The 23,725-nt window shown below is 34.6% G+C and overlaps 1 protein-coding gene across 2 annotated transcripts; it reads right to left on the bottom strand.

The window, feature by feature from the left end:
* Window positions 1-5,928: 5,928 nt before the first annotated feature.
* On the bottom strand, window positions 5,929-22,351 carry LOC115210510 (kielin/chordin-like protein). Of its 2 annotated transcripts, XM_036502186.1 has the most exons (6): window positions 22,219-22,351; window positions 13,000-13,676; window positions 9,093-9,677; window positions 8,296-8,870; window positions 6,868-8,074; window positions 5,929-5,977 (listed from the first exon to the last, which is right to left on the bottom strand). In XM_036502186.1, the coding sequence occupies exons 1-5, from the start codon at window positions 22,274-22,276 to the stop codon at window positions 6,868-6,870; spliced, it is 3,102 nt and encodes a 1,033-aa protein (XP_036358079.1). In that variant the 5' UTR covers window positions 22,277-22,351; the 3' UTR covers window positions 5,929-5,977. The 2 variants fall into 2 exon arrangements, with proteins under 2 accessions (XP_036358079.1, XP_036358078.1); XM_036502185.1 differs by lacking the exon at window positions 22,219-22,351 and having other exon boundaries at window positions 9,093-11,007; window positions 13,000-13,199.
* Between the last annotated feature and the right edge of the window lie 1,374 nt (window positions 22,352-23,725).

The raw sequence follows: 23,725 nt of genomic DNA, 5'->3' as shown, positions 1-23,725 counted from the left end.
GGTGTCACTTTACTCACTGTTGGTCCGATAGCAACTCTAATCTTCTCATACATTTTCCTAATGTTACCCATGCCACTCGCCTGTTGAATTTCTAAGCATAATTTATCCCAGTACTGGTTGGCACATTTTCTAGTTTCTTTTTGAAGGTTGGATTTTGAAGTATGTAGGTGCTGCTTTGTACTTTCTGATGGCTTTCTATTGTGCTTTATGAAGAACTTAAGCTTTTTCTCAAGTAATGACATTAGTATTGATGCATTGGCTTCGATCCAGTCCTCCTTGGAAAGTTGATCCGTTCCAAAGCCCCTCGACACAGAATCATATATTGCTGATTTCATGTTGTTCCACATGTCATTAGGGGATGAGCTATCTAAGTTTTGGAGCTGTTCTTCAACATATTCTAGAAATTTGGTTCGTATCGCTGGATCTGATGACTGCGTAGCGCATGAAAATACTAGTTTATTTCAATATTGTAAAATTATAAAAATTGCAAGTAATAAACCGTGAAAATTAGCCTAAGTTGGAGTTTCATTGATTAACACACACACACATGCATATATATATATATATATATATATATATATATATATATATATATATATATATATATATAGAGAGAGAGAGAGAGAGAGAGAGAGAGAGATAGATAGATATCTTTTATCTTTTACTGTTTTCAGCCCAGGGTTGAAGTCATGCTGGTACACCACCTGTAGTTACTTGGCGTTGTTTCCGGTATTGTTTTTGGTGAAGTAGTGAGCTGGACAAATCCTCTCTTATTTGTGTCTCCTGCCGCAATGTGGGTTCATCTGGCATCTCAGGTAGAAACCTGTCCAGCCATTCATTGGAAACTCCCACATCAACACCATATAGATCTCTGAGGTTTCCGGCATGATGTTAAACTATTGCGGGCCCTTGGAACCCAAACTATTCCACTACTCTGTCCTTATTTTAGATGGGGATGACGGGATCTTTGGTATTATGCAATGCAGTCCAGTTCGGGGATTGGTGTAGCTGTCAATTCCAAAATTTGGAGCTAAACCCTCAAAGAACTTCCAAATATATATCACCGCATATCTCTCTCGTCTCCTCTCCGGGGAATAGAGATCCAGTATCCCATCTTTTGCAACGAGTCAATCTCTTTGTGTATTGGCGCAGGATTGCTTCGAGTTCCACACTTTGTTTCACACTTTCTGGGTACCATAGTTAGGATCAGTAGTCCAAATGGCTGAGAAAGAAAGTCCTCCATAAGAATAGCAGGGCCTCCTTTTCCTGGTTCTGTATATCCTCAGAATCCATCAAGCCACTCGCCTGCACAGTGTTGCCATCTTGGTAATATGCGCATGGAATGTTATATCATTGCTCATGTGAACCCCCAGGTTACGAACCGACTCTGACTCTGGTATTGTATTACCTTCTGGTGCAGTGTAATCCGATTCAAGCCTGGTATTGGGCCGATAGTGGAGTGCCTGAAATATCATAGCATTGAACTGCAAGTTATTTTTGTTAGCCCATTTGTATATTTCATTCAGGTCTTTCTGTAGTTTATCATGTCCTCTGGATTCTTAACTACCTGCGATACTTATGTGTCGTCAGCATAACTGGTCATATATATATATATATATATATAATATATATATATATATATATATATATATATATATATATGTATATATACTTATATACATGCATACATATATATATACATATATACTTATATATATATATATACATACCTATATATATATATATATATATATATATATATATACCTATATATATACATATATATACATATATATATATATATACACATATATACATATATATATTCATATACATATATATTCATATATATATACATGTATATCTATATACATATATATTTTATATATACATATATACATATACATACACACATATATATATAATATATACATATATATATATACATATATTTACATATATATATATACACATATATATTTTTATTTTAAAATTTAGATTTTATATATTTTATATATTATATTAATTATTTTTATGTTTTGGTTTGTGTTTTTCACTGTTTGATTTGCCTAATAGTGGTTTTATCTCTAATTTAATTTATATATATACACATATATGTATACATATATATTTTATATATACATATATACATATACATACACACATATATATATAATATATACATATATATATATACATATATTTACATATATATATATACACATATATATTTTTATTTTAAAATTTAGATTTTATATATTTTATATATTATATTAATTATTTTTATGTTTTGGTTTGTGTTTTTCACTGTTTGATTTGCCTAATAGTGGTTTTATCTCTAATTTAATTTATATATATACACATATATGTATACATATATATATTTATATATTTATACACATATATACATATATACATATATATACATATATATATATTGGTTGGTATCCTTTTTGTCTCGGGAAACGATGGAGTTGCGCATAAAGTAGTCTAGTCCGGCTTTTACATTTCATGTCCTGATACATTTCCTGCTGTGGCTGTGTAGTCCTATCCTGGACAAACACTCCCTCTGGCAGGTACTGCAAATCTAGCGAAGACTGTTCCTGGCTGGTTGTAATACCATAGTTTCTTGTTGACGTCTTTTCTTGTCTTTCCATTTCTCCTCTCTCTCTCTCTCTGTCACTCCTTTGTATTCCCTCTCTTACGGTACGTCGTCAGTCTCCACGGTTGCCGGCAACTGCCTCCCAACCGCTAATATTGATGTTGCAGGCCTTCATGTCCCTTTTGCAAACATCCTTGTAACGTAAGAGCGGTCTACCCACAGACCTAGTACCCCTAGCAAGCTCTCCGTAGAGTATATCCTTGGGGATTCTGCCATCTTTCATACGGCTAATATGCCCGAGCCATCTCATATGTCTTTGTGTGAGGAGTGAAAACATGCTTGGTATTCCTGCTTGCCTGAGGACATCTTTGTTGGGGATATGGTTCTGCCATTTGATGCGGAGGATTTTCCGGAGGCAGCGCAGGTGAAAGATGCTTAGGCGACGCTCTTTGACAACTAAAAGTCAAGAAAACACCAGTCCTGCGGTTGGCAAGCTGGAATGTCAGGACCATGTGCCCTGGAATATCTGATGATCTACTCAGGGTTGAAGACACAAGGAAAACGGCCATCATTGACCGTGAATTAAATAGGATCAACATAGACATTGCTGGGCTACAGAAGACAAGACTTCCCTCAAACGGCAAACTCAAAGAGCAGGATTTCACCTTCTTTTGGCAGGGAAGAGATCCAGAGGAACCTCGTCAACATGGCGTTTGCTTTGCAGTGAGAAACTCACTACTCTCCTCAATAGAACCACCATCAGGAGGCACTGAGCGTATCCTCTCACTGCGCCTCTCGATTTCTTCTGGATCAGTACATCTACTCAGCATCTATGCTCCCACTCTCTACAGCTCAGAGGAGACCAAGGACCAGTTCTACAAAGATCTCAACTGTGTCATAGAAAATATACCAGCGACTGAAAATATCTACCTTCTCGGGGATTTTAACGCTCGCGTGGGATCTGACCATGATTCGTGGCCCATTTGTGTTGGACACTTTGGTATTGGCAACAGGAATGACAATGGTCAGAGACTACTCGAATTCTGCACATACCACAACCTGTGCATCACAAACACATTCTTCACCAACAAGCCATCCCACAAGGCATCTTGGAGACATCCAAGATCTCACCACTGGCATCAGCTGGATCTCATCATTACACGGAGATCCTTTCTGAATTCTACTCTATTGACCCGCAGTTACCACAGCGCGGATTGTGACACAGACCACTCACTAATTAGAAGTAGGGTGAAGATTCTACCTAAAAAAGTCCACCGCTCCAAGAAAGTGGGCCGACCACACACATATATATATATATTAAATTAGAGACAAAACCACTATTAGGCAAATCATACAATGAAAAACTTAAGCCAATACATAATATTATTTAATTTATATTATTTAAATATATAACAAAATTATTAAAAAATATAATTAATATATCACTACGATCGTTTCATGGCTGTTAATTTCTTTAAATTTTCGAGCTACAGTCATTCATCAGGTGGTTTAAATATTTATCTTGGCGAGGTTTAAACAATGAACTCGCCAAGATAAATATTTAAACCACCTGATGAATGACTGTAACTCGAAAATTTAAAGAAATTAACAGCCATGAAACGATTGTAGTGATATATTAAATATATTTTTTAATAATTTTGTTATATATTTTAATAATATAAATTAAATAATATTATGTATTGGCTTAAGTTTTTCATTGTATGATTTGCCTAATAGTGGTTTTGTCTCTAATTTAATATAATATAATATTTTACTATAAAATTGGATTCAATCTTAAATCTGATTTTTCCCTGTAAGTTTGGATTTATTCCCTAATATTTATTATTATTATATATATATATATATATATATATATACATATATATGTACGAGGGGCGTTCAATAAGTAATGCCTCTGACCCACTTCCCATAGCAGTAGAGCAACAACACTTGGCACAGTTATTAGTCTTTTCCTACATAGGAACTACTCAGAGTTATGCATTTCTCCCATCGTTTGATACAGCTCTGGAGACCGTTTTTGTAGAAGACCCCCAGCTTGGTCCTCCAACCCCGACGTGACTTCAGAAATCAAGGCTGCATCATCTGGGAAACGCTTTCCTTTCAAAATCAACTTCATGGCTGGGAAGAGGTGAAAATCAGAGGGTGCAAGGGGAGGAGTTCATAGCTGCACGCCTGTGCTTCTGATCTGGCGACACGCGAGTTGTGGACCGGAGCGTTGTCCTGCAGGAGGAGGATGCCTTTGCTGATCTTGCCCCGCCTCTTGATTTTGATAGCTTCTCTTAATTTCCTCAAAAGTGAAGCATAATAGGCTCCTGTAATTGTGGTACCCTTTGCCAGGAAATCTGTCATCACTACTCCGTCCTGGTCCCAGAAGACTGTGAGCATAACCTTGTCAGCGGAGGGCTGTACCCTTGCCTTCTTTGGAGGAGGTGAGTCATGGGGCTTTCACTGCATTGACTGGGCTTTGGTCTCTGGATCATAGTGATGGACCCAGGTTTTATCCTGTGTGATCAGTCTTTTGAAAAATTTTGACTCATCTTCTTGGCACATCTCCAAATTCATCCTCGAGCACTCAACGCGTTCTTGCTTCTGGAAAGGTGTGAGCAACCTGGAAATCCATCTGGCAGACACCTTTTGCATATGCAAATGGTCATGAATGATAGTTTCCACAGACCCGGTACTAATCTTGACCTTATGGGCTATTTGGCGAATAGTTATGCGTTGACCTTCCAAAATGGCAGCCTCAACTTGACGGACAGACGTCTCATCAACGGCAGAAAGGGGCGACCAGATCTGGGAGCTGTTTCCACAGAGTTCCGACTATGTTTGAATTCACAATGCCAGCGTTTTACAAGGTCATATGATGGGGCATCATCACCATAAGTTACTTTCATTTCATCAAAAGTCTCCCGTGGTGTGCGTCCTTTCGAATACAAAAACCAGATCACTGCTCGACACTCAACAGGCTCCATTTCACACTTGACTCAGTTCAAACACCTGTAAATCAGAAACCACAATTAGTTCAGAGCTGTAATTCGCCACTTAATCTATAGAGGTATCAATAAGTCCACATGCAAAATTTCAGCTAGATCAAACAACTGCAAGTGGGTCAGAGGCATTACTTATTGAACGCCCCTCGTATATCTACATATTCATTAGTAACTTTCAAAAATTAATTCAAACACTTCATAAAAAAGATTCAAAACAAATACTTTGAAAAAATATATTTTTTATTTAGCATCCTAAAAATATTGATTATGGTAAATGAAAAAGAATATCTTTTTCAATGTATACATCGTTTTGTCTTTAAAAATTCCTTCTCAAAAATAAGTTTTCTCTTCCGTACCATTCAATCTGTAAAAAAATATTTAATATTATAGACTGTATTGGATAAATGTGATTTAAATATTATAAAGGAAATAATTGACTACATAACAACATTTATTATGCAAAAGTGTTGATATCAGTCTTATAGAAGCTTTATGGACCATATCTGTCTGTTTATTATATATTTGTATAACTACATAGATTGTATTCATCTCAATATGTAATAAATATTTATTTTATCGATACTGGAAAGAATTCCGGCAGAATTTTAAGTTTGCAAATGCTGAGTAAATTCAGATATCTCTTTACATAATCTGTTTTCAATTTGAATATATTTCTAGAATTTAAAAAAAAAAAATATTTTTAATGGCTTGAATGACTATGGATGCCTAATAAACTATGTTTTCTGAGGAGAAACTGTCCTATTTGACGATGTATAGGTCGCTGATAAGCAAGAAAGTCATGGGATATTGCCACAAAATATATTCATCAAACGTTTACTGAGAGAAATCTGAATTGCTAATCATAAGCTTTAGGATAATCTTGAATATATCTTTCGCAAGAACTATTATATAAAACCCAACAGCTACAGAAAAGCGAAGATTTTTCAACTTTGATTTCATACAATATATGTGAATATTGAACGATATCTTTTTCTGATGTAATAACATATTTCATCAATTCAAACTGCATAAATACACACTTATATAGTTTTTCTGAACATGGGGGAAGATTTGAATTTCATGTGTTTCATAATTATTTCATTTGCATTTTTATTGCTGATATTATATATGAAATCAAAAGTATAAGGCACCAAGTAGAATAAGGTAGAGTGGTGAATTACTATTTCTATGAATGTGTAAATTTCTAGGCGTTATCTGATCAATAAGTCGTCAAAAAAATTAAACATTGCTTACCTAATGATAACAAGTACGTCTCGTACAATGAGTAATGCCATTATTACAAAAGCAAATATTACATTTGTCTCGTGAAGCAAACATGTCTCCGTGGTTGTAGGATTTTCCATAATACTGGCACACCGGGAGGCAGGCTCTCCGCGTACAGACTGTAATACCTGACGGTAAACACTTGCAGGTGTTGCAGGAGACTTTAAATGTATCACCGATGGAATACGATTTACCGTCATGCGTGCAATTTACTTGGCATAATTTCTTCTCGCAATCCACGGTACCATCAATACAACACTTACATCTATTGCAGGCATCATAGAAAACTGCACCGAAATCATAAGTTTTATTTTTATATTTGCAGGGCTGACACTGCAGCTGCGTGCAATTTACAGAACCGACAGTGCTACATTTGCAAGTATTACAACCGTACTGAAATGATTGCCCTGGTTGGTACAACAATCCATTGAAACTACATGTACAGGATGCATTCGAACATTTTACCGAACCTCCGATGGAACATTTACATTTCTCACAACCATCGTCAAACTCTTGTCCGGTAATATAAATTTGTCCTTTGTATATGCATTGACAGTTGTCCCTTATACATTCAACATTACCGTTTGTTTTACAAGTACAATTTTGGCAGCCATCTTTGAACTGTGCTCCGATTGCATAAACCATATTTTTGTAAGTACATCGACATGGATTCTGCTCACATTTTACATTTCCATCATATTTACATTCACATTCATTACAATCGTCTTTAAATTTTTGTCCAATTTCGTATGTTTGCCCTTTGTATGTACATTGACAGTTGTCCCTTATACAATTGACATTACCGTTTGTTTTACAAGTACAATTTTGGCAGCCATCTTTGAACTGTGCTCCGATTGCATAAACCATATTTTTGTAAGTACATCGACATGGATTCTGCTCACATTTTACATTTCCATCATATTTACATTCACATTCATTACAATCGTCTTTAAATTTTTGTCCAATTGCGTATGTTTGTCCTTTGTATGTGCATTGACAGTTGTCCCTTATACAATTGACATTACCGTTTGTATTACAAGTACAATTTTGGCAGCCATCTTTGAACTGTGCACCGATTGCATAAACCATATTTTTGTAAGTACATCGACATGGATTCTGCTCACATTTTACATTTCCATCATATTTACATTCACATTCATTACAATCGTCTTTAAATTTTTGTCCAATTGCGTATGTTGTCCTTTGTATGTGCATTGACAGTTGTCCCTTATACAATTGACATTACCGTTTGTATTACAAGTACAATTTTGGCAGCCATCTTTGAACTGTACACCGATTGCATAAACCATATTTTTGTAAGTACATCGACATGGATTCTGCTCACATTTTACATTTCCACCATCTTTACATTCACATTCATTACAATCGTCTTTAAATTTTTGTCCAGTAACATAAATTTGTCCTTTGTATGTGCATTGACAGCCGTTCTTTGAACAATCAAGAATGCCATTAGTTTTACAATTACAAATGCTACAGCCGACTCTGAATTCTTCTCCAATTTTGTAAACCATATTTTTGTACGTACAATTACACTTATTTCTGGTACAGTGTATTAAATAATTATCTAAGCATATGCATTGGTTACAATCATCATTAAATATTTGATTACGCAAAAAACGCTTGCCTTTATATGTGCAGAAGCAATTATTTTTTGAACAGGTAACAACTCCATTAGACTTACATATGCATGTATTGCAGTCATCTTTAAACTGCATCCCATAATTGTATTCTCTATTTTTATAAAAGCATCTGCATGTATTCTGGGTACAACTTACGTTGTAGCCACCTAAACATACACATTGATTACATTCATCTTTAAAAGTTTGCCCAACATCATATGTTATTCCTTTGTATGTACATTGACAGTTGTCCCTTATACAATTGACATTACCGTTTGTTTTACAAGTACAATTTTGGCAGCCATCTTTGAACTGTGCTCCGATTGCATAAACCTTATTTTTGTAAGTACATCGACATGGATTCTGCTCACATTTTACATTTCCATCATATTTACATTCACATTCATTGCAATCGTCTTTAAATTTTTGTCCAATTTCGTATGTTTGTCCTTTGTATGTGCATTGACAGTTGTTCCTTATACAATTGACATTACCTTTTGTATTACAAGTGCAATTTTGGCAGCCATCTTTGAACTGTGCTCCGATGGCATAAACCATATTTTTGTAAGTACATCGACATGGATTCTGCTCACATTTTACATTTCCATCATATTTACATTCACATTCATTACAATCGTCTTTAAATTTTTGTCCAATTGCGTATGTTTGTCCTTTGTATGTGCATTGACAGTTGTCCCTTATACAATTGACATTACCGTTTGTATTACAAGTACAATTTTGGCAGCCATCTTTGAACTGTGCACCGATTGCATAAACCATATTTTTGTAAGTACATCGACATGGATTCTGCTCACATTTTACATTTCCATCATATTTACATTCACATTCATTACAATCGTCTTTAAATTTTTGTCCAATTGCGTATGTTTGTCCTTTGTATGTGCATTGACAGTTGTCCCTTATACAATTGACATTACCGTTTGTATTACAAGTACAATTTTGGCAGCCATCTTTGAACTGTGCACCGATTGCATAAACCATATTTTTGTAAGTACATCGACATGGATTCTGCTCACATTTTACATTTCCACCATCTTTACATTCACATTCATTACAATCGTCTTTAAATTTTTGTCCAGTAACATAAATTTGTCCTTTGTATGTGCATTGACAGCCGTTCTTTGAACAATCAAGAATGCCATTAGTTTTACAATTACAAATGCTACAGCCGACTCTGAATTCTTCTCCAATTTTGTAAACCATATTTTTGTACGTACAATTACACTTATTTCTGGTACAGTGTATTAAATAATTATCTAAGCATATGCATTGGTTACAATCATCATTAAATATTTGATTACGCAAAAAACGCTTGCCTTTATATGTGCAGAAGCAATTATTTTTTGAACAGGTAACAACTCCATTAGACTTACATATGCATGTATTGCAGTCATCTTTAAACTGCATCCCATAATTGTATTCTCTATTTTTATAAAAGCATCTACATGTATTCTGGGTACAACTTACGTTGTAGCCACCTAAACATACACATTGATTACATTCATCTTTAAAAGTTTGCCCAACATCATATGTTATTCCTTTGTATGTACATTGACAGTTGTCCCTTATACAATTGACATTACCGTTTGTTTTACAAGTACAAGTTTCACAGCCATCATTGAACTGTGCTCCGATTGCATAAACCTTATTTTTGTAAGTACATCGACATGGATTCTGCTCACATTTTACATTTCCATCATATTTACATTCACATTCATTACAATCGTCTTTAAATTTTTGTCCAATTGCGTATGTTTGTCCTTTATATGTGCATTGACAGTTGTCCCTTATACAATTGACATTACCGTTTGTATTACAAGTACAATTTTGGCAGCCATCTTTGAACTGTGCTCCGATGGCATAAACCATATTTTTGTAAGTACATCGACATGGATTCTGCTCACATTTTACATTTCCATCATATTTACATTCACATTCATTACAATCGTCTTTAAATTTTTGTCCAATTGCGTATGTTTGTCCTTTGTATGTGCATTGACAGTTGTCCCTTATACAATTGACATTACCGTTTGTATTACAAGTACAATTTTGGCAGCCATCTTTGAACTGTGCACCGATTGCATAAACCATATTTTTGTAAGTACATCGACATGGATTCTGCTCACATTTTACATTTCCATCATATTTACATTCACATTCATTACAATCGTCTTTAAATTTTTGTCCAATTGCGTATGTTTGTCCTTTGTATGTGCATTGACAGTTGTCCCTTATACAATTGACATTACCGTTTGTATTACAAGTACAATTTTGGCAGCCATCTTTGAACTGTGCACCGATTGCATAAACCATATTTTTGTAAGTACATCGACATGGATTCTGCTCACATTTTACATTTCCACCATCTTTACATTCACATTCATTACAATCGTCTTTAATTTTTGTCCAGTAACATAATTTGTCCTTTGTATGTGCATTGACAGCCGTTCTTTGAACAATCAAGAATGCCATTAGTTTTACAATTACAAATGCTACAGCCGACTCTGAATTCTTCTCCAATTTTGTAAACCATATTTTTGTACGTACAATTACACTTATTTCTGGTACAGTGTATTAAATAATTATCTAAGCATATGCATTGGTTACAATCATCATTAAATATTTGATTACGCAAAAAACGCTTGCCTTTATATGTGCAGAAGCAATTATTTTTTGAACAGGTAACAACTCCATTAGACTTACATATGCATGTATTGCAGTCATCTTTAAACTGCATCCCATAATTGTATTCTCTATTTTTATAAAAGCATCTACATGTATTCTGGGTACAACTTACGTTGTAGCCACCTAAACATACACATTGATTACATTCATCTTTAAAAGTTTGCCCAACATCATATGTTATTCCTTTGTATGTACATTGACAGTTGTCCCTTATACAATTGACATTACCGTTTGTTTTACAAGTACAAGTTTCACAGCCATCATTGAACTGTGCTCCGATTGCATAAACCTTATTTTTGTAAGTACATCGACATGGATTCTGCTCACATTTTACATTTCCATCATATTTACATTCACATTCATTACAATCGTCTTTAAATTTTTGTCCAATTGCGTATGTTTGTCCTTTATATGTGCATTGACAGTTGTCCCTTATACAATTGACATTACCGTTTGTATTACAAGTACAATTTTGGCAGCCATCTTTGAACTGTGCACCGATTGCATAAACCATATTTTTGTAAGTACATCGACATGGATTCTGCTCACATTTTACATTTCCATCATATTTACATTCACATTCATTACAATCGTCTTTAAATTTTTGTCCAATTGCGTATGTTTGTCCTTTGTATGTGCATTGACAGTTGTCCCTTATACAATTGACATTACCGTTTGTATTACAAGTACAATTTTGGCAGCCATCTTTGAACTGTGCACCGATTGCATAAACCATATTTTTGTAAGTACATCGACATGGATTCTGCTCACATTTTACATTTCCATCATATTTACATTCACATTCATTACAATCGTCTTTAAATTTTTGTCCAATTGCGTATGTTTGTCCTTTGTATGTGCATTGACAGTTGTCCCTTATACAATTGACATTACCGTTTGTATTACAAGTACAATTTTGGCAGCCATCTTTGAACTGTGCACCGATTGCATAAACCATGTTTTTGTAAGTACATCGACATGGATTCTGCTCACATTTTACATTTCCATCATATTTACATTCACATTCATTGCAATCGTCTTTAAATTTTTGTCCAATTTCGTATGTTTGTCCTTTGTATGTGCATTGACAGTTGTCCCTTATACAAATGACGTTACCGTTTGTTTTACAAGTACAATTTTGGCAGCCATCTTTGAACTGTGCACCGATGGCATAAACCATATTTTTGTAAGTACATCGACATGGATTCTGCTCACATTTTACATTTCCATCATATTTACATTCACATTCATTACAATCGTCTTTAAATTTTTGTCCAATTGCGTATGTGTGTCCTTTGTATGTGCATTGACAGTTGTTCCTTATACAATTGACATTACCGTTTGTTTTACAAGTACAATTTTGGCAGCCATCTTTGAACTGTGCTCCGATTGCATAAACCATATTTTTGTAAGTACATCGACATGGATTCTGCTCACATTTTACATTTCCATCATATTTACATTCACATTCATTACAATCGTCTTTAAATTTTTGTCCAATTTCGTATGTTTGTCCTTTGTATGTGCATTGACAGTTGTCCCTTATACAATAGATATTTCCGTTTGTTTTACAAGTACAATTTTGGCAGCCATCTTTGAACTGTGCTCCGATTGCATAAACCATATTTTTGTATGTACATCGACATGGATTCTGCTCACATTTTACATTTCCACCATCTTTACATTCACATTCATTACAATCGTCTTTAAATTTTTGTCCAATTTCGTATGTTTGTCCTTTGCATTGACAGACGCTGTCTTTACATTTAACTTGCCCGTCTTTTTGACAATAACAAGTACTACCATCTACTGTAAATCTGTCGCCTACATGAAATAGTTTTCCTTTGAAATGACATTTACAAGTTTTTTCAGTACACTTAATTGTTCCGTTATTTAGACATTTGCATGTGTTGCAGCCATCAATGAAATATTGTCCACTTTCATATCGTACATTATTGTAATAACATTCACACTTGTTGTTGTTACACTTCACTTTTCCTGTAGTTTGACAAATACAAGTCTTACAATCGGCTTTGAAAGTCTCTCCATATTTGTAGTCTTTACCATCATATTTGCATCGACAGGAGGTATTGATACACTCAGTGTACCCAGTAGAAAGACATTTACATTTATTACAGCCGTCCTGGAATTCATCGCCTTTTTGGTATTGCTTCCCTTTATATTTGCATGTTTTATTGCAGTCATTGCCGCTACAAGCTATCTGGCCACTGGGTTTGCATGTACATGTTTTACACGATTGTTGGAATGTCTGTCCTGTCTTATAATGTTTACCTTCATAGATACAAGTAGATACCTGCCTGTAATCACATTGTTTAGTCGTACACAGTGCTTGACCATTTTCTAAACATACACAAATATTGCATTCAATAAAGAATATTCCATCACGTTCTTGTCCATTATATATACATTTTCCTGCAAAGAGAATACATATTTTAAAATTTCCTTAGAATAAATGGTAAAGCAAATTTTATTCATACAGTGTCGCTAAAATAAAGCGAAATAATGTTAATTTAATTAACACCAAGTAGTTCAGATTCCAGTAGGTGATAAATATTTTTCTTTTGCAAAACACATCTCCATCATTTTAGTACCTGATTATTATTTTAGGACTTAGCTGTAGCATCACGAACCTTTATCTCGAACAGGTTTCAGCAGTTTTATCTAGAGTGGTATGAATAATATTAGAAAATAGGTATTTTAAATATTCCTTAAATTCAACAACATTCGAACTAATTCTTTGCGGAATATTTTAAAATTTACGAATTATAGTGAAGGCAGCACGTGTCTGAGTGGTTAGGGTGCTGTGTTCTTGAGCAAAACACTTCATTTCACGTTGCTCTAGTACTGTGTGGGGACCGGTTTTTGTCAAAGAATAGACCCAACTTTTCCTCTGAGTGTCGTGAAAGGCAACTAAAAGAGGTAAAGATAGGATTTGCACACCGACCTCAGAAAACCGTCACCAGTAACTTCCTAAACAGACCCATGGGTTAGAGGATTGTCGCCTGAATGATGCAAAGGTATCATCCGCCAGGAGTAGAAAATCATCAACAAATGGTGAGTGCAGCGACACACTGTTACTGCGCATGCTCCCACACTACTACTGCTGCTACATACGCATTATACCTGACGACATGTGTTGACTTTTTTTTCAGTATTAATATCCATTTTTATATAAATGCAATTTTTTGGGATACAAATATCTGTATTAAATTGCTGAAAATGCACCAGGATATCATGTAAAAATGTGTGCCAAAACCGCTATTGCAGAAATCATATATTCAAATATGTATTCCATTAATGTACGCAGATGTCATTATATGAAACACACTTGCAATCGAGATCTCTATTCATTAATGTTGTGGGAAAGTTGTTTAAATGGTGTTGAATAATTGGTTTGGTTGGTTCAGTCTGTGTATTATTTCAAGTTTTAGAGAAAACCATTTATCTATACACTAGCATTAAAGACCCGTCGTTGCCGGGTCATAGTGCTAGTGCATGTATATATGGGTATATATATGTGTACATATTACTTGTACATCTATATATATACATCTACACATAAAATGCAAAATACAAAGTTATATCTTGATATCGCTAGTGATAACAATACTCAAAATATATAACAGACTGGAATTGTTAGCCCGTCTCTTGCAATTTCGATCAATTGCATCTTGTCCTCCCTTTTGTATAGAAGTGTGGCTACAATCCAGCCTACCTCTACATCTGGGGGGGTGGTATTTTAAATTTTTTTCCGGGACGTCCTACGTCCCAGATATAAAGGTAAAAATAAAATATTTCCACTTTGCAAGTTCGAGTCGACTACTCCCTTGCACGCTCCGTTGACTCGAACCTTGCTTCTATTGTGGCGAATTTACCGCCTCTGATTAGATATCTTTCATAGTAGCACCAAGACACTTTTCGAAGGTGCTTTCCTCCATGTGTTCAAATCTTCTTTTTTCTCTACATTGCATACTTTATAGACAATAGTCTTTTCTTTAATTTAATTTTTTATTATCCATCTGGACTATTCCATTTCTGCACGCTAATTTTATTTTTAATTTATTCCCATTCATGTGAAACCACTTATTCAAGTTCAAGTCATTGATGCAATTTTATACCAATTGCTATTGTTACTTTTGTTATGTTACGAGTATATTATACTTTAGTTTGATCTTAATTATTACTTACTACATATAATTCAATTGTTGTTATTATTTTTATTGTTAAAGTGAAAGCATCTGAAATAAAATAGAGAAATATTTTTGTTTCACTTTTAACACGTAATACTGAAATAGTGGAGAAGATATGATATTGCTATGGGCTCGCTCTAGGCAAGAAGTTGAACATTTTTTGCCCATGAAACTACATGGACCCTAAGTAAGGCATGTGTAAAATTTGAATGAAATTGGTTGTGTAGTTCTCAAGTTTTAGGGAAACACACAGACAGACAGACACACACACACACACATTCTCAGTTTTATATATATAAAGATAAACATTATGATGATGACAACAGTTACTTGCCTGAGGCCGGGTGTATCATTTATTATCAGTAGTGAGTTAGGTAAGTTGGCTAAGAATTCGGTAGCTACTTATTCGTGTATCTGAGACGTGAGAATTATGAATGTCCAGTGTCAGTTCTTGGAGAAGTGAGAATATTGTGTTCATGGAAGATGAGTGATTCTTTTTAACATGAAGTCGAATATTCAACCAAGAATCCTGTGTTATCTGTCATTTCCGGGACTTCCTAACCTATGCACGCATTGTGTGCGCCTCATCCCTTCGCCCACGAAAGCTTGGCTCAAAACTCAATTTACAGCCATGGCAGGAAACTATGGGATTTTCCATTGATCATACGATTGCAACTGAAATACTATTGGCCAGAATTCAGGACAAGTTATACAATATACTGTAGCCTATTTCTCGTTACTGAGTTGGGGTACTTTCAAGTCTTAGCCCCGCTACACTATCTTCATAGTAATTATGAAAATACTCTGACAGGATATCAATTAAGGTTAGTTCTGACTTTCACACAGAATATGAAAAAGAATGTATATCATTACAGAGAGTGCCATTTAAGGTTAGTATCTTTCATTTACTTAGAATAAAAAAGTGTATTAATAGAGAAACTGGTAACGTTATTTCAATTAATTTCCACATTTAATCGCACACTTGTGGGTTTTGAGTTTCTCAATGCATTGCATTATATTGCTAATGAAGATAAATATCCTGTGGATCTCCGGTAAAAAAAGGAAAATGTAATTAGATCAATGAAGGTGCTATCAGCAAAAACCTGGATCGATACTTAATGGTGATTAATTCATATATCACTGAGTGAATTAACTCAATATATTCTGAATGTAAAAACATATTTTTCCCATACAGTAATCATTCGCCATATTGCAGTTCACCTATTGTGGTTCACCTATTGCAGTTTATTATTTAAGCTTATGTAGATACCTCCGTGGTGTTGTTTTGCATTTATAATAAAATAAATATATACAAATTATTAAAATAATTAAAAACATATACAGTGCAGTACTGCTTATACTTCGCGGATTTTCACCTATCGCGGACGGTTTAGGAACGTAACACCCGCGATAGTCGAGGGATTACTGTACTACTGTTAAGTAGTTTAAATATTTTCGTCTTACACAACTATGAGCACTGTCAGTTCTTAAAGCTGTTTACAACTATTAATATATGAGGAGATCACGTTATGTTGGTTATCTCTACTTACTGAATACAAGGTGTCTCTTTAATATTGTACACAAAACTACATTGCTATTAAATTAAATATGTTTCCATATACATTATTGATTCATGTGATTATGTTACTCAATTGAAGTGTGTTACATCTCTTCAAGAAATTTCGAATCTTAAAAAGCAAATCGTTTAAACTTCGTTTAAAATTGTATCACATCTTAAAAAATAAAATAAACGTTGAGAATACGAAACAAATTAATTTATTGAGGAACTATAGTCCAGTGAACCCAACAGTGTAAGTTTCAATGGACAGAAAATTAATGCAGATCACTTAAATTTGAGCAAACTTGTGACTCAAGAGTTACAAGAGTCAAAACAGAAAAAGAAAACATTGACATTGTATGAGAAATTCCTTTCAAACAATAGTAATTTCCTGAATAGATCTTGATATTTAGTGTGTATGTATGTGTGTGTGTGCGCGCGCGCGTGTGTGTGTGTGTTTGAAATTATAGTTTTTAAAAAAATTATAAGATGCATTTAGGTTTCTGGATAATACTCAATTCAAAATTTCAGAATTCAAGAAACTAAATGACTACAGTCATTATTGTGTGAGATTTGATACCAGCATTATATCAAAACTACTCAAGCAGGAACCATTTAAACAGTAACCATTTACTCATAAACTATTTAAGCAGGGACCATTTAAGCAAGATTCTTATTTTGCCATTTCGGTGCGTCAATCCCAAATGATTTTACTCGTGTGAAGAGATTACTTCGGGTTTTACCAATAACGTATCGTCAGTTTTGGTACATTAACAGAAATACTCTTTTATTCTTTGACTTGTTTCAATCATATGACTGCGGCTATGCTGGAGCACGGTCTTGAAAGGTTTTAGTCGAACAAATACTTCCCAGGGTTTATTTTTATAGCCTAGTACTTATTCTATCGGTCTTGCGCTGGACCGCTAAGTTACGAGGATGTAAACACACCAACACCAATTCTCAAGCAGTGATGGGGAACAATTACAGATACAAATACACCATAGATATATACACACACATACATACGACACGTGTATATATTATATATATATAATAATAATAATAATAAATAATAATAATAATAATATATAATAATAATAATATAATAATAATAATAATAATAATAGGGAATATATATATATATATATATATATATATATATATATATATATATATATATAATACTAGCTTAAGGTGACCCGCTCTACGCGCGAGTGAGGTTGTGGTTGTTACTTTCTGTTGCTTCCTTTCTGTTTCTTACCGCCACATTCTCCCTCTTTGTTTCTCTATCCTTTCTCATTTTCCCACTCTCTTACTCTTCCTTTCTCTCGGACTTTCCCTCGCTTTCTCTTACTCTTTATCTTTCTCTATCTATTTCTCTGCCATTTATAAAAAAAAATTAGATTTCCGCGTTTAAATTACAAATCCGCTTCCACTTTACCATGTTGAAACTTTGATTGAAATCAGGCAAAAGGTGTCCAATGTAGACCACCAAGTGTCCCCCAAAATCAATAAAATCCCAGTTTTCACACTTAAGCAACCACTGTAGCGCCACAAAACGTCTCCCAATCAGTTTCCTCCCTCGAGTTACCCCCTCCTGTAAACTTGAATTCCCTTCCAGCCCCATTTAGACCCGTTTTTACATAAAAATCCAATTTGTGTCTACGTTCGCCTTCTTCATTTTATAGATAAGATTAGATGCCAATCGCGCCAATCTGGAGGGGCTTAGAGCCCCCTTGAATTTTCTCACCATAGGAACCGCATCTTTCCAGATGGTGAGTTTTAACCTACTCAACTCTGCCTCATCACGCCTTCTATGTCTGTGTCAATTTTCAGCTCGATCTGACCACTGGTGTGGTCGCCAACTTCTGACGTAGCAAACCGTGCACACAATTTTGACCCAAAGCCTCTTTTATATATAGATAGCAGAGAAACCCGGTCTTGCTCGGCATTAAAATAGTTTATCATTGTGTTATTTGTTTCGGTATTATAACTCGATTTCATTCGGGTCTACGCGGGCAACACTTTAAAGATGAGGAATTTTGCCCTAGAGGCTACACCTTTCAATTGAGCATACTCAAAGTTGCCATGCAAACTTGCCAGGACTTTTAACATAGACGTACAGATTTTCAACTGAATCCTACCATATTTACTAACATTTTTACCTGTATAACTGCTTGTGAGACAACGTCTGCCCTTTTCACAAGTATGTAGTAGACTTAGAGATACCCGACCTTACTTGGGATTAAAATGGCATAGTTTTTCATTGTTTTACTTCTTTGGTTAATATAAGACGATTTCATTCGGGTGTAATCGGGCCACATTTTATAAGATGAAGAATTTTGTCCTAGAGGTCACGCCATTCATTTGAGGAAAAAAATAGTTGCCATGCAAACTCGCCAGCACTTTTAACATAGGTGTGCATATTTTCAGCTCAACCGCCCACATAATGCACACATAATATATATATGTATATATATATATATATACACGCATTAAATATATATATGTACATATATACGCATTATATATGTGTGTGTGTACGCATTATATATACAAATGTATACAAATTATATATATATATATATATATATAAATACAGATATATACACTTCGTATATATACATTATATATACATATTTATATATAGATACAGACAGACACACACACACACATATAAATTAACCCAATAAATATCTGATTCATAATATTTTTTCTCATGATTGTGTGGTCGTTGTGGCGATAATAAAACTCTCTACTATGAATGCAGACGGACGTACAGAGAGAGAGGGGGTGGTAGGGAAAGAGGGACAGCGCTGGCGAAGGTGGCAGGGAAAGATAGTAGTAGCTGTCAAACGTTGTTATAGAGAGAAATTGATGGGAAGGTAGGAAACAGAGAGAGACAGAGGAAGACAGGTAGATAAGAGAATGAGAGAAGACTTGTTAAAGTATGCGTTTTTTGCCCTAGTAACCACACCTTTTAAGATAGGGATTTCTAATCTAGCCCACTCACATCCTCATCTCATTTTACATGTCCCTGTAAATTTTGGAGTCAATCCGATGGGATCTAGTGGCCTTTAACCCGTTCTAATGCCAAAACCAGACAAACAAACAAACTTTCTCATTTCAGATTTATAGATATTGATATATGTATATATATATATATATATATATATATATATATATATATATATATATATATATATATATATATATATATATATATATACAATAGCGTCGTATTTGTATCAGTTGCTATTTTCCAGTAAATACTGGTGCCTTGTTGTACTACTCATCTGTATTTATATGTATGCATGTATGTATATATATATATATAATTACACGACGAGCTTCTTTCAGTTTCCCTCTACCAAATCCACTCGCAAGGCTATGGTTTTACCCGAGGCTACAGTAGAAGACACTTGCGCAAAGTACCACGTAGTGGGACTGAACTCAGAACCATGTGGTTGGGAAGCAAGCCTCCTATCACACAGCTACGCCTGCGCATATAAGCCACGTCTACGTCTAGAATTGGAATATATATAATAGAAAGTCTTTTATATGCTAGGTATTTTCGATACGATAAAACAAATTTGGCACCGAGCATAGGCAGTCATGATTTTCTACTCAATCTACTCATTCCATCTGGGTTTTCGATCCACCTTAAATTTAGATTTTCGTCGTTTCTCAATTTATCATAAGAAGAGTTTTCAACATTCATGCCTTTCTCAAGAAGCAGCGTGAAATGATCTGCATTTGATGGAGAATCTAGAATAAATCGTGGAGGCGCTTATCGATATTCCACGTGTCAAATCAGTTTACTATTCAGTATTAATGGCGGTTATAGTGTAGTAAGGTGAAGTATTCCGCGTTGCAGTTTCGATTTTGGATGGAACCAGTTCATTTAACTTATGCCACTAATAAATGGCCATTTATACCAGCTCAAAAGAAACCAATTGATGTTCAATCAGTTCACTTAATTACTGGTACTTACTTTATCAACCTCCAGTAGGAAGAAAAGTAAATTCGACATTTGAAATTAGAAAAATGAGTCTAAATATTCGAAATATTTAGATGTTAAAAAATATTGTCATGGCAGACTTTGCTTTTAATTTGTTCGTAGATCGATAAAATAAGAACCTATCGATTGAAATGACTAGCAATTTGTTCAATAATATATAGCTTTGAGCGAAAAATAGAATTTTTTAATGTTTTAATTAAAATAAAAAGGAGTTGACTACAGTGTATGTACCTCGCCCATTCTCCGTACCACAAATCATTAAGAATGTATATATTCATTTATTCAGAATATGTATTAATTATGTCGTATATGTACACATTGTTTGATGTAAATAGGGAAGCTAGTCGATTCTCGATGGATAAGTATTGAAGTCAATACTTTATAGCTTTATTCGCATTAAAGTGTAGTCGCAATATCGGGTCAACTCGGGAATAATATTTAGTAACATCATTCAGTGTACACATATACTATTCTCCACAGCCTTTAAGAATTCTTCATGGTGACCAAAACTACTTGTCAAAGACTAAATATTTCCTCTCTTTTACGCACTGATTAGTTGTTGAACTTGTACAAAACTCATGTAACATCTATATTGAGTATTGCTCATGTATTTAGGATGGTGCACCTTCCGCATAGAGAAACATTTGTTATCAAAATAGTCATCCAGCTGAATGTCAGCTATTAGTGCACTGATGCGCTGCATCTTCTCAATTTCTTTTCCATCATACTACAACAGTTTATACCGTACTCAAACTTCAAGCTTACTAAAGTCTTAAATTCACTTGTTTTACCTACTCTTACCCCTATTATATATCACCTGCTAATCGCACAACTAAACAGTTCTTCTCGCCCTACTATCTCAGAACACCCATTATAACCACATCCCTTCTACACAACATTTTTCATGAGACATCAACCGACAGAAAATCATGCTGAATATCAACCATTGTCCTTACCGGTCTAACGCGATCTACAGAGGATTTAAGTACTGCATCGCCACCTGGCGAGCGAGATAGACAGACAGTAACACATACAGACAAGCATGTTTATAATATTATCTCAGAAAACAATCCTTTAGAGGTATAATAGAAAAAGGGGTAAAGCTATGAATATCAAAATTGACCGACTTCCCTTACAAAATGTCAAAATTTATATAAATTAGAAGATTCAGTATAACAAACTTACCTTTCCAGCAGCTAACAGAGGAAATAGCTACTAAAATTAGTAGCAAGAAACGAAACATAGTTGCTTTCTCTGAGTGAAAGTTAAAGGCGCAGTGATGTCTTCTAATCCAGATAAGCAGATTGAAGCTTTATATAATAACCGGCTAAAATAGTTTACATACCATCCCTTTCCCAGCGAAAGATATAAAAAGGAAGAAAAAACAAGAAATATTTAAATTATTCAGTTATCTAGAGTAGTACAAAAGTACGTTGAAAACTTTTCACACCAAACTTCCTTTCTCCCCAGGACAGCTCACGCCTAACAGAAAATGAGGGAGGTTATCACGTGTCAGGGTAGACATCGAGACATAACTGATTTTTTTTTATTTCTTTAAAATTATTGTTAATGTATTATTTAAATGTTTTATTTGTGTGAAAAAAAAACAAGAGAAGAATCAGTCAAAGAAGATGCTAATAAAAAGCAGCAATAAAAAAAACACTCATTGTTTATGTTGTTGACATTCTCTTTTCATTATTGGGAATAGAATTGTGTGCTAGTTCGCGCATAACAGAAAACTCATGAATATCCTTAAAACAGGCCATAAGTCAGATGTAAACTGCTTAACTTCTCAATTATGTAATTGATGGCCATGATGTAGTAGTAGTAGTAGTAGTAGCAGCAGCAGCAGTAGTAGTAGTAGTAGTAGTAGTAGTAGTAGTAGTAGTAGTAGTAGTAGTAGTAGTAGGTGTTGTTGTTGTTATAAAGAATGTTCAGAACAAGTGCAAAATGTGAAGAATGGTGTAAGTCTGTATGAACTGACATTATAAAACATTATAAAACATGAACGGTTGGAAAATACCAGGAAGCGATGAAGTCCCAAATGCCAGTGATAGCAAAATTTCCCTGAAACAGCACACCTATGGCAATGATTAAAATAGTCACGGAAAATATTTAAACAGGCGCAGGCGTGGTTGTGTGGTAAGAAGCTTGCTTCCCAACCACATGGTTTTGGGTTCAGTCCTACTGCGTGGCATCTTGGACAAGTGTCTTCTACTAGCCTCGGGCTGACCAAAGCCTTGTGAGTGGATTTTGTAGACGGAAACTAAAAGCCCGCCGTGTATATATTTCTATACATCTATATGTGTGTGTGTGTGTGTGTCTGTGAGTTTGTATTTGTCCTCATCACCGCTTGACAACCACTGTTGTTGTGTTTACGTTCCCGTAACCTAGCGTTTCGACAAAAGAACCGATAGAATAAGTACTATGCTTAAAAAATAAATCTTGGGTTTGATTTGTTCGGCCAAAATCCAAGAAGAATATAGCACTGATATGCATTACATACAAATTATGCAAAGTACCCAATGACTTATTGATATATACACAACAGAGGTAAACAGCCACAACAAGGTATTACGCAAATATTGCACAGAGTACTCAGAACTCACAACTATACACAACACACAGAGTATGACATTCCTTGGTACCGCAGATATATTCCATAAATAACTTCCAATGCAATAGAAAACAT

This window comes from Octopus sinensis, linkage group LG4, assembly GCF_006345805.1.
Source record: "Octopus sinensis linkage group LG4, ASM634580v1, whole genome shotgun sequence".
NCBI classification, from domain to species: domain Eukaryota; kingdom Metazoa; phylum Mollusca; class Cephalopoda; order Octopoda; family Octopodidae; genus Octopus; species Octopus sinensis.
The sequence above is the reverse complement of the archived record's forward strand: the minus strand, read 5'-3'. Positions and strand labels throughout refer to the sequence as shown.